The following is a 14235-nucleotide window of genomic DNA, read 5'->3' as shown; positions in this document are numbered from 1 at the left end:
GACTGTAATCTCTCTCCACTTATGATCACTAATGTAGGCTTTGAAAATGCTTCTCTATCATGCTTTCTTTGTCATTAATTTGAGTGATTCTCATCGCATTACGTTAATTATTTTGTATTGAGTTGACTTGGAATGGCTCAGGGCAGCATTTAATATTAGCAAATATTGTATTAACTTTTTGTACTTGTAGTCGGCAGTAAGGTGTAATTCTTAACAAATTCACTGCTCCATGCAACTCAGTGTCACATGTGAAGTCTATTCTGGTCAGCAAGGGTAAACTGTATCGTTGGAACTTGATATGAAAAAAATTATAAGAGATGAAATGTAAGACGTATGAATCTAGTCCTACAGAGGAAGAATTAAAAAGAACCCACAATAATGCAGGGTTCTACTTTGAATGAAAACCTCCTAAGTTATTGTTGAGGAATGTCAGCATTGCCTTGCTTTTACTTTTTATTATGTTCAGCTGTCATTCTTGTTCCATGTAACATTTTTGAATTTATTTCCTACAGAGGAAGAATTAAAAAGAACCCACAATAATGCAGGGTTCTACTTTGAATGAAAACCTCCTAAGTTATTGTTGAGGAATGTCAGCATTGCCTTGCTTTTACTTTTTATTATGTTCAGCTGTCATTCTTGTTCCATGTAACATTTTTGAATTTATTTATTGCATAGACATTAATATTCTCCATGTCTTCAGTCTAATTTTCAGGAGAATGACATCTCTTCAAGAGCAAGTAAAGAGAGGTCAAAGAGTGATAGCAATGTATCAACTCCCTCTGTCAGTGGTAGTACAAAGCATAGCAAGGCACCATCACCAGCGTTGCCAAACTCAAGGAGTTCATCCAATGCTAGTTCAGCACCATCTCCAAGTTCGCTGTCTTCATCATCAGCTTCTTCATCGTCTTCATCATCGCCCCCAGCAGATTTCAGGGAGAACTACGAGAGTTACTGTGATGATGAAGACGATTATGGCGGGCTGCGTGATGACAAGACACTTGGTGCTGCACTCAGGGCTGCAGAGAGGTCTTGCGAGCTTGCGGCCGCATCTCAGAGTACAAGTAATGCAGGGAGTTCTCAAAAGTCAAAGAGTGGTTCCACGCAGCCTCCGAAGGCTAGTTCGTTCCACAAGCAGCCATCGTCAGATGCCGTAGAGGGAGCTAAGTCACGTTTGGGTCCTGATGTAATCAGGATCGCATCTGCACCCAGTATAGAGCTGCCGTACAAGCCAAAACCATTGAAAAATATGGGTCGGGAGCGAACCAAGGAGGGGAAAGGAGTAGTTGGCTCAATTGTGGTCAATAAGCGCCGTTCTTCAGACAAGTCTGGTTCCTCGTTGAGAGGTAATGCTTTTATTATTTTTATATGTATTGTTAGTTTAACTTATTGAAAATTTAATTGCTACAGTAGTTCTATTTTATTATTAGATTTAATCTACCTTAAAAATAGGTTCATGTACGAGCCAGCTCTCTACAATTTTTCATTCCTTCATTCTCTATAGTATTTTTCTTTTCCATGATCCATCTCTATGCATTCTATCCAGAAGTCATTTTCTTTCCCCATCTATGATTCAGTACAATATTTTCCACTATCATAGATATTTGGAAAGCACTCTTAGACTGATATTTCCTAGTAGATTCAAAGTTCTTGTCTATGTATTCAGTCTTCTGAATGTGAACTCCGAATCACATCATGGGGGTTGTACAATCAAATTCTTTTACAATAATTAGGTCCATTGAGCATTTCCAGCCATAGTAAATGCAATTTTGCTGACCCTTTCTTCACTCATATGCGGCCCAGGAAATGATGTATCTGAAGTAGAATGTGGTTATCTTTCTCTAACCCACCACCTTGAGCAGATGATTGTATTTCATTAGTTCTTTGTTCTACTGCCTCTTTCATTTATACATTTTTTTGTAGAATTATAATATTGTGACATAGTTTTTTTATATATTACCTGGCATTTTTTTAGTTGAGTCAGACCCTATAACCATTGGGTTAAATTTTTGTAAGTTGTCTGGATAGTTAGATGGATAGATAATAATATATAGATAGATAAAAAATAATTTAATGGTTTTATCATGTTTATTGTAATCAAAGCCCACCTCACACACTCATTAAACAATTTAGGAGTTTTCTTTGGCCGTTTATCGGTGAATGTCATCAATTGCTTCACTTCATCTGACTAACATTCAATCTAAGGTTCTGATTAAGGTAATAATGCAGTAAAGTGAGAAAAACTGATCCTAGTCTTAATTGAGATGGGCAAATTTTTAATTGAATATTTTTGAACGTTTGTGGTAATGGATTCTTGTTCTTAGAGTTATTTTATGTCATTTATGCCTGGTTGCATATTTTTGCTTAAATATTTTCTTATAAATTAAATAAATTAATAGTCTCATTCATTATCTCACGCTACAATGATAGATTGTTGAAATAATGCAGACATCTAACGTTTTCAAGAGAAACTGCTGTATCATCTTATGAATTTTATCTTTTGAAGAAAGAATAAAACTTAGTAAATCTACAATAAAAGCAGCAGTCAAACCTGAAGTCAAATCACAACCAAACAAATTAGTGGATGAAAATATAATCCAATAAAGTATCTTTACACCAATTTCAGCGATATAATGGGTTCACCAATGAAACAGGATGATTAAATGAAGTATTTAGTTGTTGAAAAAACTTATTAATATTTTCTTATTAATCAACTGAATGTATAAAAACAGCCGCTTTGAAATAGAAGCAAGAAAAATTATTTTCTGAATACCATGTCCACTAAATGTCCACCATCACAGTTAACACATTTTTATAGCCGGGCCTGGAAATTTTGCATAACTTCTCGTAGCATTTTGACAGGTATTGCTGCTGTCTCGTCTGCAAGTCTTTGTTAGAAAGCTTGGATAGTTCTGGGTGGGTCGGTTCAAAAAACCTTTGATTTTAGGTACTCTTCCACCATTTTGGTAAGCTTCCACAATTTTATAAGTAAAATTGGGCGTTGTAATATTTCCACTGAGTTTTATTTTGACATGACACGTTTCGTTCCTACAAACAATATTATCAAGTGTAGATGAACAACATGCAAGATGTACAAGATTTTCCGCAATTTTGATAAAATGCTTTGCATGCGAAGCCGCAATGCTCTCCAATCCAACGGTCCATGGCCACTGAAATAGCAGACTGGGTAGTTGGTAATGCATCAGTAGCCTTCCCCCCCACTACTATCCAACTCCGTGTCAAGGCCATCTACAATCATCCGGTTTCACTGGCAGACCCTATAATACCTCCCTAATATATAATAAGTAGGCCTCAGTGGAGGCGGGGTAAACTCCTCGTCTGACAAACAAGAGGTTGTGGGTTCGAGTCCTGCCTGGGTAGGTTGCCTCTATCCAGGGCATGGTTGTTAGTGAACGTGTATTTGTTATAAATTTTTAAAAAGCCCCAATGTAAAGGCCAACATGAACTGTTTTCAGTGGTATGAATAAATAAATAAGCCAAAAAGTTCTTATCAATAACTGATTTGTCATTTCCTCAGGTCTTGCTGAAATGGACCACGCAGTCACTCGTCCAGCTCCCCCTCCCCCTCCTCGGCAGCAGACACCGCCGCCTCCTCCGTCTTCTAGTCCTCATCAGTTGCCGAGCTGGGATGGCCAGAGATTGCATGGCAACAATCAGTCAAATCCCACCGATTCCCCTTCCCCCCCTATCTTATACTCAAATGTGGTGTCATCGAATGGGGAGCGTCAGTATCCCCTGCTTGGCCCTGCTGTCTCGCGACCTAGTGCAATATCAGCCTCCAGAGGGCAGAGCGACAGACCAGAGGAACCCACCACCAGCCGGAAGAAGGGACAGTCACGTGGAGGGAGGTCAGATGAGTCGACAGGTTCGTCGTCTGGGAGCATAAGCTCTGGTAGCATGCCGAGGGGAATGCTTGGGCCCATTGGGAGGGCACCGTCCAGGCCCCGTGCTCAAGTTCCCAGTGCGCCACCGGCTGCCCAAGGCGTGAGGCTCCCGTCTGCGTGGAATTCATCATCTTCACACCAGAGGCCCCTCTCTTCACAAGCTGTGTCACCACCTGCTCAAACTCTGCAATCGCCTGCGCATGATAATCACTTGTTCGGGGATTCTTTTGTGAAAGCTCCATTGCAGCATGAATCTTATACTTCACAGGTAAGTATTGCAAGTCATTTCAGGTATCAAAAAGTCTGTTTTTCACTCATAGCTGTACATGTGTGAGAGCTTTATTCAAAGAATTTCTTTTGTCTAATGGTTAAGATGAGATGTCAATTGACGTTTAATAGTGCTTTACTAATCAATGATATTAATTTGAATGGTATCTTCTTTCAAAATATCCTATTATAATTTAAACGAACGTTGTAAAACTAATGAAACAAATCAAATTAGATTGGAAATTCATTTTCAAATCAAATTCACAAATGGTTCGGTAGAGTTGGGAGAAGTTAAATTTTTAATAACTCATATTATTGAAATTTAAATGGGATTAGGCATATAGGTACTAGGTAGGGAATGAGTTGTTGTCATTGTTATCTTTTACTAAAGTTAATTGGATTCTTATTGCCATTAGCAAAATTAAATCCTTGTTACTGTGGTGCATTTCAAATTCGTGTGCTTAACATTTTTGACTATTATGAATTCTTTCCCCCTTGCCAGCAGAATTTATTCCTTGGTTGTTTTGTGTTTATGTACCCACCTTCCTTACAGAAAATACACATTCAAGTCTCTTTTGGAGAAGATTTTTCTTCATCAGTGAGTAATATTTCTTTCTCAGAAGCCTGCAAGGCACCACTGTTGGGATGTTTTTCCTTTAACACATCATTTTTGTGTCACAAAATGTTATTCTTTGCACTTACACCATTTAGCATTTTTTCACATGGAGGCAGCCTTTGAATTATGTTATACTCTCATTGTGATATAATTCATATTTTGCCTAATAATCATGTAGCCAGTATTTGGCTATTGCAACAAAAGAAAGAAATCAGGAGCAGAGATTGTACAAAAATATGTCTGGTCACACTTTAATGAGAAGACAGCTAGTAATATATTTCTCAACTTCTGGGGTTTTGCCAAGGAGGTTGTAAATATCTGGAGGTGCTGTTTCTGAGTTTTTAGCGTAGTCAAAATTCCGCCATCTTGGTTAGACAATTTTTGCACTTGTCTCCGACAGTTATTTTGAGGTGGCTAAGTTTTGTTCTGAAAATGAACTACGTTAAGTGAATGGTCAGTGCTGATTTTTGGGTTCCTCAGCCGCATTGGTTGTTTTTGGATGACAACAGTTTCAGGAGCCATCCTGCTCCCGTCTTCAGGTCGAAGGTGAGAAGTTCTTGTTTTTGGCCGCCTTATATGGCTCTGTCCCGCTGCCTGCCGGACGCTGATTGGTCACTACCCTCTTCCAAACATTGCTGATTGGGTAGCCTTGGTCTCGGTTGAAATTATTGTTTTTGTGTATTTCCAAGGCTTCCCTGATCAGCCTTGGATAGTAGCGATTCTCCTTGGCCACCATCTTCGTTCATTCGAAGTCTATACTGTGACCTGCCGAAACTGTTGTCATCCAAAAACAACCAACGCGGCTGAGGAACCCGAAAATCAGCTCTGACCATGAGCAACGCCGCGGAAACCTACGCCAGAATTTTACATTAAGTGAAAAATGCTACCTACAGTGAAACCTCGATTTTACATTCCCTCATTATACATTTTCCCTGATTTTGCACAGTTTTTATCAGGTCCCAAACAATACTGTCTTTAAATAATGATACTCTATTTTACAATTTACTCAATTTTGCACTTTTTGTAAGTGGTCCATCCAAAAGTGTGAAATAGAGGTTTCACTGTATATCATTAGTATTTCACCAGTGATTGTCATGAGATTTTTCCCATCATTTCCGATACTTCTATTAATGTATAAACTCTGTGTCTGTTAGCCACTTTACTGTTGGGGGTATCGTTGAAAATATACTTTTGTACTTTAATTTTTAGATTTCCGTTGGCTATAATAAGATTAATTACCAATATAAGTGCAGGAAAATGACTAGTTTATACTCGTAAAATTTTATTTTCAGCTTAGCTGATTGTAGAACGTAACTGTGGTTATTGATAATAATTTTTCCCTGGGAAAAGATGTTTGAGTCTTAACTTTGCGAAGCCTACCAATGTAGTAAGAAATAAGGTTTATATTTTGGTTTCCATAGTTTATTTTAATGTATAAACGAGTTATGGCCAAAAATGTTGCTAAATAGTAAGCATGACCTGTATGGGGTTATTAAAAATGTTTTTATTCTAATAATTACATGCTTTATAATAATATCACTTTTCTTGGATTTAAAGAAAATTTGTTCAAAAATTTTGTTGAGAACTAAACTAACTGTTGCTTCTAAGGGAGGGGGGGGGGGCAGCTGTCCCCCACTGGGTACGCCCATGCCCCCTCTAGATATTTACAACTTCCTTGGGTTTTGCACTGTAAATCCCCCCCTGACTACTTGACTAAGTGTATTGAATGCATTAAAATAATATCATTTTATTTTCATTGTTTCATGTGCAGGTCAACAATGTTGGCTATGTTGGAGACAGTTTGAGCTGCAGTGGAGGGAACAAGAGTCCAATAGGCACGGTTGGCGGAACGGGCATTTTTTCTGGCCGTAGCGTGTGGGAGCAGCAGAGCATCATGAAGCTGTTGCAGGAAGAGCGTCGCAAGCGTGTTGAAGAGCATCATCGTATTAACATCTTGCGAGGTTTGTTAAATTTTTGCTTGATCCATGTCTTTGCAGGGTAAATGTTGCCCCTTCATTAGTTATGCCTCTGTTATCATCAATAGGATTTTTATTGAAAGATACACGAATAATCCAAAATAGGATCCACAAGTTCATCTTTGAATGTGTTGTCACCCACCGTGCATTTTCCTGGGCGAATAAAAGTCGCCGCTCGTATCACTGGCGGACAAATTGATCCGAGTTTCACGAGGAAATAAGGTATAATTAGGGCTATTAACTGAAATATATACACATGATGATGTGATCTATCAAATTCACAACTTTTCAATGATATTCCTCACAATTAGAAATGTTATGCTGCAAACTTTTTGAAAAAAGGGGGTCTTTAGCTTTCATCACCGCACTGCGGACATTTATGGAAACCGATTAAAATGCGACCAAACTGGCAACAGAAATCAGCCTTCTACGGGATGAAATTGGCCCTCCTTAGTGTAGTCCCCTTGGAAAGATAATACCATGGGTCTTCTAAACACCTTAATAGGGACATGCAGAAGTCGCAAATAATATAATGCAGTTTTACGCGAATTCAGAGTCTTTCCACAAATACACGAATTTCATTTTCTTCCTTTCATTTTGAATAGTTAGAGAACGATTTTCATCATCTTTCATTCTTTTGTTCATGATGTTGCCACGAAAGTCATACAAAGCGTATTTAAACCTTGTTTTCCGTAAAACTGAGGATCTGGGTAGTTTTATTTTCAACGACACAGGGGGAGGTTTGGGGGGTCCAGACCCCACTTCCCCCCAAAATATAAAAACACTGTTACTTTCCTTCAAAGAAGAAACAAAATATTGAAAAATCATGCATTTATAAAAGATTTTATTGAAAAATGAAGTTTTTTCGATTATGAAAAGTATTAAAATTAGTTCAAAACCCTCTACTTAGTACCCTGTTTTTCAAAAATTTCCGCCACCACAATTCCTGGCAACCTCACGGCATGTGGTGGTTATAACTAGGCTTCTACCCTTCGATCATGTATTTCGTTGAAAATAAAAACTGTGCATCAAGTATTTAGTGCAGGGTGTTTTCTAACATATACCACAGTTAATGTTGTACAAAATTCACAGCTAATATGTGGGCCTACTGCAAGGTTGGCACTTATTTAATGTCCATTATGTTGCTTTCAAAACAATACTGATTTCAGGGTAAAATTACCCCACTTTGGCCATAAAATAACGCTACCTTTTGCATGCCTCTACACCTTTAACACCTTGCCTTAAGACAACCTAATCCAAAGGAAAGGTCAACGCCCAATGGTGTGTGTAATTTTGGTGTTAGAGGCCATTGGCCTGAGATATGCATGGAAATACTGGGTTGATGCATGGAAGGGGCCTTTGACCCAGATGACGGCTTCATAATAAGGATGCGTACAAAAAATTGTGCTTGTGTACCTCTTTCATTTGAAATCCTTCGTATGTAAGATAGGTAGCCTGACACTATGGTGAATCATTACATCACGACTTCAAAGTAATGGTCTTTATTCACTGCAATTTCAAAATATACGGCATGGAATGTGAATTGTTGCAATTTTGCAGAGCTTACACTTTTCCTCGGCTGGTCAAGGATGTTTATCCTTGATTTACTGGGTAAGACTTCCTACCTCTTCCTGGATTAGCCATTGAACTATTCAAGATTACTGTATTTGTCTGAATATAGTCCTCCCTTTTTTTCCCAAAATGTCCGTGATAAAAGTTAAGGGGGGTTTATATTCAAACCCATTTTTTAAATTTTTTTCTGAAACTCAAGCCTCAAAATTAGGGGGTGACTATATTCGGAGGAATACAGTAATATACCATAATTATATAACCCAAGTAATTAGTGGACTAGAATTGATTTTTGGTGTTCATCACGCCTGCTCCCATTAATTTCCATTGGAATTAAGGAACCTTGATATGTAGTGGTCTGCAGATTGGCCCAGTGAGCTGAAAGTCTATGGTTCCATAGTGGGTTCAGAGGAATTTTTCCCATTGAAATTAATGTGAAGATTTCATTCAAACTGAAAATGTCTACTTTATTTCTTACTTGTGCTCAGCCACATCCTCATGACGATTCCTATGCATGTCCTTTTCAGACAATTGGCCTGGGTTTGATTCTGATTCTTCAGTCACAAGTGCATCATCTGTTGCGGAGTCATTGTGGGACCCCCTGTACTCACCACCTGTCATCCAGAGTGGATTGGACAAAGAGGGTGATCAGCACATGCAGAAAGTCGACTTGGCATCTTCTAGCGAGTCGGGCTCAGAGAGTCCTTGGTCATCTCTGGTGAATCACAGGGTCTGGTCATCGAGTGTGTGGACTCCATCTGAGGGTCCAGTGTCCCACTCGTCATCGTCCTCTTCAGATGTCCCTGCGCAGAGTCACCTGAGTCTCCACCCTCCTGGGCTGTCTCCAATGGTTTCACAGTCGGTCTCAAGTCCTCCTGGTCTCTCGCTGCCGAGCTTGCCCCCGGTGACGCCGCTCACTTCTTCCACTGGGTTTGAGTCCATTTCTCGCTTGATATCCGGTGGAAGTCACTCGCCCTCACAGGATACACCCTTGGAGGTTAGTTTAGCATTTTGTTTAAGCCTTGGGATGTATGAAATTACAGTCCAGCCGCTGAGAATTGTCCAATGACAGGTAGAAGGGTCTAGTTTGAGGAAGGGGGCAAGGTTGCCAGGTAACAAAGGGAAACTCCCACATCACATGTAAAAAAAAGGTCTCTGTGAAGAAAGGAGCCAGAAGGGACAACGACCATGGAGTACATAAAGGAAGATTCCCTTGCTTTGGTGATTCAAAGGAAGGGCTTGTTTTGGTGGTTAAGGCTTGTTTCGGTGCTTCATATGCCTGTGACAATATTGTATGACTAGGCGAATGTGTGAGGTGCGTATGGGGGACAGTGATTGGCTGGAAACTGTGCTGGCACACAGTTCTCCACCCCTCCTTTTGCGCTGTCATTGGACAACTCTCGCCGCCCGGACTGTACAAAAATTTCAGTCTTGTGTGCATTTATTGTGAAACTGATTTGAATTGAATGGTGGTATATTATTTTTTAAGAAGAAAATATGCGTTTTAGGTTAATTTTTGTATGCAAACACTCTCACCTCCAATATTTAGGGGGGTGTATTATTATGGTTGATGCCTCCTAGATTGTGAAAAGGGCTCTTCGTGATTTATTTGATGGGTGAGCCACTTTCATACCTGGTAAAGTGGAAAATTTTATTTGATAAAGATTTTCACCCTATCAGTTACTCATCTCGCAGAGTATTTTCGTGTTAGTTTTTATTAGGTGCAATATCTTTTTGCAATTTCAGTCTTTTCTTTCAATTAATGGGTTTTTCACATGTGTCATTTTGCTGCGATACAAATTCATTTCTTTAGAGGTATCGTTAAATAATTAATATTTTTTAGCAGCATCTATGTTTTGCTGTCATTCATTTCTATGTACCTGAGGATTCAGCATGTGTGCAACATGCAAAATTTATTGGTAAGGGTGGGAAAGGGTTGACCTCTTGCCTCTTGGAACCATGAGGCCCATTTCACATGGACACAGACGGTCTGCGCTACACGCACGAATGAGGTTCCATTGACATTAGTGGAAGATTACTCGTGAACGAGGACGGCTGATGCGGACCTATCAGATTTTTCAGCAGAATTAGAGCTAGGTTGGAGATAACAGTGTGAGAGCATCTTTTTGCCATGGATAGTAAAATTTGCTTTGAGAAAATAATTGAAAAAATTATAATCATAAGTTCATTAAATATGGTCGCAAAAGCAGCTTTTATTGTTCTTCGTGCCACAATAAGGTGCACCCAAAACCTTTGACGGGCACTTTTCTAACCTGGTGTACAGCAATGGCTTGAATTGCACTTGTCAGTAAGACATCCTTCTACTTAGGCAAGCTACACACAGCTGACATTGTGCCATTCGTGGAAGGATTTTGTCCGTGCCTATGTGAACAATGGTGACCGCTCTCCGTGCCCTGCGTGCAGAATACGTACTTTCCGCGTCCATGTGAAACGGGCCTGACAGTCATAGAATCCTGGTGTGTACTCTATTTAGGGGAAGTGATAAACCTTGGAGAACCCACTTTATTGAATATTGTATGTTTAGTGTTGCCCAAGTGAAATTTATTTAACACTTTGAGGATGGCCTGTTTTAAAGGGGTGCCTTCACTCATGGTGGGGCATTTTTCAATAACTTCAAAAATCTGACAGCTAAATTATAATTATGTTATTGGGCTGATTTGCATTCAGTCTTAATTGTAGTCCATCTCATTTTAGGATATGTTGGATGATATGACATTAAATTATCTGTTTTACTTGGGCTGAAAGCCTTTTTAATTTTTAACTGGCAGACATAATATTGCATCTCCCACTGCTGTAGGTATAATACGTATGAACGTAATATTACATCATTGAAACCTCAAAGTGTTTAAATAAATCTCTCTGGAGAAATTATTTTAGGTTCATGCATGTACAACTTACTATTAATGATGTTCTCTTATTTTCATTTCAGAGAGCTATGGAGTTTGATCCATTCCGTTCTCTGGGTGACATATGGTCTCCAAGATCAAGGGATTCATGGTCTCACAGTAATAGCAACAACAGCAAACAGGAGTGAATTCTCCCATTCATTGGGAAGTAAATGTTATCTTTTGGAAACCTTAAATTCTATCCTGTCTGCTTGAATTATCTGACACCTCAAACCTCTTTAACTCGTGTATAGTACAATCAACTGCGTCCAGTCTGCAAAGATGAGTTTTTTAAGAACATTTTTATGTCCACGTTTATATTTTTTAATGCATACAAGCTCACTTTAGTTTTAACTCACGACATTGCGGGAGATGCGACCCTTTATTTATAAAAAAACAAAAGTTTTGCATATTAAGAAAAATATTTTTGTTGCCAGCGGTGGCAATATATATATATTTTTTTTTTCCTTGGACAGATGGTGATCTGCATAAAACCTATGTACTAATTGCCAGTATATGTTTGAGGATTTTTAGAGGGAATTTTTTTTAGGCTAGTGCAAGTTGTATTGACATCACTTATTTTCTTGCATCTCTGGCGCTAGATTTCCTGCAAAATTTGGAGACGTTTTTTTTGTGAATCTGATTTGAATCGAATAGTGACATTTTATTTTTGAGGCAGAAAAGTTTTGGTCTTTTGAGTTTATTTTTTTATGGAAACTCGCTCCCTTCCAAAAGTAGGCGCGCGTTACACTTACTTTTTACGCCCTCCTAGACCGTGGGAAGGGCTTTTCATGATTTATTTGCTGGGTAAGCCGTTCTCATAGCTTGGCAAGCAGAAAATTGTACTTCATTATTTTTTTCACCCTATTGGGTGTTCATATTGCGGAGTATTTTTTTGCTAGTTTTTAAAAGTTGCCACAATTTGTTGGTAAAGATAATAGTCATTCGTATATGTTTATATGTTTTGGGACTGACAGGAAGTCTTCTTGCTACAGTTTTTAGAAGAAAAGATGAAAAAAGCTTTTGTTAGTCCCTTTGAGACTGACAGCAATGCCTGGAAAACAAGAAATGTTATGCCATTGCTTGTATGTTTTTGGACTCGAGTGTGGGTTCTAGATTCTCCCACGTTTGTCTCATTTTTTTAATTTATTTTTTTCCATTTTTCCTTTAAAAAATGTTTGGGTTGTATATTTTTTGTTTGCACATTGACAAAAAGCTGCAGAAAGTATGCATGCCATCCTCAAGCAACCAAAGATTACTGTTCTTCCCACCCCTCTTGTCCCGTGTTTGTGTTCCCTTGTGAATTGACCAGAGCTGTGGTTGTGAAGTTTTGGGGTCGCTTCTCTGACAGACCACTTTCCATGTCTCGGCTGACGATTGCAAGTCCAATGGATGGCCATTCCCTTCATCGATGGATATTGTGTTTAAAACATACCCACTCCTACGAAGAGGAGTGGGAAAACTCGTGAAAAATAAAATTTTTCAGCATTCAAATTGGTGTTATGATTTTGTTTTTTCATCTCCTTCATCCTAGTAAGAAGGTCTCCTACCTTTTCCTACTGACTCTGCATAAAGTGGCCATTTTATAGCAGAAAACATTAAATAAGGGTAGAAAATTTTTCAGCATTCTATCGGTTTATGCATTTATTTTGTCAACTCCTTCATCCTATAAGAAGACCTATGTGTGATTTAACAATTTCCTGGCAAATAGAATGAATAGACTCAGGCCTCCCACTCAACTGTGAAAGCCTTAAAAACTTGAATTTCGTATACATACTGTGAAAAAACGTGGAAGTAGCAGTGAATTTCGTCGTAAAACCTTTAAAATCTCTCAAACTTGATTGTAGACCCACGAAATGTAGATCAAAAGAAAAATCGACCTTTAGATCATGTTTCATGGCCGAGTCACTTGCAGACACTGTCCAGGCATTTATCTGCACAGGTGTATTCAAAGCGCTATTACTGAGTCCGTGTGCTATGACGACACATTGATCTTAAGTCTGTGATTGGAAGACCGGTAGCTGGTAAAGTTTTCATTAACCCTGGTGAAAAATCAGACACTTTTTCATTTTCCTGCCAACCTCTCCTTCCATGTTTCCTTATTTGCCTTAACATTTAATGGATGTTCTTTCATACAGATGTAAGCTCTAGCTCTTGTACTAATAGCATTAACTTTGTCATTGGGAAATGAGTCGTGTGTTAAGGGTTTAGTGCTCAATAAGTACCTAATTTCTCCTGCGGTTAAGGTTTCACCAGGTTTCTTCATTTCACCCTTGCGCAGAAAACTTTGAAGGCAGCCTTTTACCACTTTCTCCAGGGTCCCGGCAGAGAGATGGTGGGGTGAGGACCGTCTCATGAGACTTTCTGTATGTGACGCTCAAAACCACTTTGCAGCTAATCAATTGCAAATCCATCAGCTTAATGCCACCTCTCAGATGATGTGAGATTGGAGAAACAACTGACAGATGGTGTTTGACTTTCAATCTAAACAACATATTGCTCTTTAGGCAGTACATATATATTTTCAAACATCATCAGTATAACATATCCATATTCTTCATCCCAAGGGAAGCTTAAGCAAGAAAGTTTTTGATGGGTGATTGCTACTTGCCCTTCTAACGGTGTTTAGTAGTGATGGAAAAAATATACTTTCCTTATTAGAATCCGTAGCTCTTTGCTTCTTGAGAGCACCTTGTACATTTGGTCTTAACACCTCATAAACCATGATTTGAAAGTGTCATTCAATCATGATTAATATTTTGTCGAATGAAGTTGTGGACAGCCCAATGAGATGCGTGCGAGTATTATTTTGAGATGTACAGAAGTCAAATAAAAAAACTGCATTCCTCCTTGTAACAGTAGTGCATTAGTTGTAGGACACTGCATTGAAAGGAGTTCGATTTTATTTGATATTTTTCATAACGTTGTTCAATGGACCGAAGGGCATGGAAAAATTGTGTAGTAGGTATTTATTACAAAACAAGCTTAGAGACACTTCA

General features: G+C 38.8%; 1 protein-coding gene across 2 annotated transcripts in view; it reads left to right on the top strand.

Moving 5' to 3' along the window:
• LOC124162861 (transmembrane protein 131) overlaps window positions 1-12730 on the top strand; it is a 61711-nt gene extending 48981 nt beyond the window's left edge. For both annotated transcript variants that reach the window (XM_046539545.1, XM_046539546.1), the window contains exons 20-24: window positions 701-1343; window positions 3536-4170; window positions 6557-6746; window positions 8858-9327; window positions 11281-12730. In XM_046539545.1, coding sequence (XP_046395501.1) covers window positions 701-1343; window positions 3536-4170; window positions 6557-6746; window positions 8858-9327; window positions 11281-11385 — 2043 coding nt within the window. In that variant the 3' untranslated portion in view covers window positions 11386-12730. The remainder of the gene's footprint in view (window positions 1-700; window positions 1344-3535; window positions 4171-6556; window positions 6747-8857; window positions 9328-11280) is intronic.
• Window positions 12731-14235: the final 1505 nt, after the last annotated feature.

The sequence above is a fragment of the Ischnura elegans genome, chromosome 7 (assembly GCF_921293095.1).
Source record: "Ischnura elegans chromosome 7, ioIscEleg1.1, whole genome shotgun sequence".
Classification (NCBI taxonomy): Eukaryota; Metazoa; Arthropoda; class Insecta; order Odonata; family Coenagrionidae; genus Ischnura; species Ischnura elegans.
Note: the sequence above shows the minus strand (reverse complement) of the source record. Positions and strands in the feature narration are given on the sequence as shown.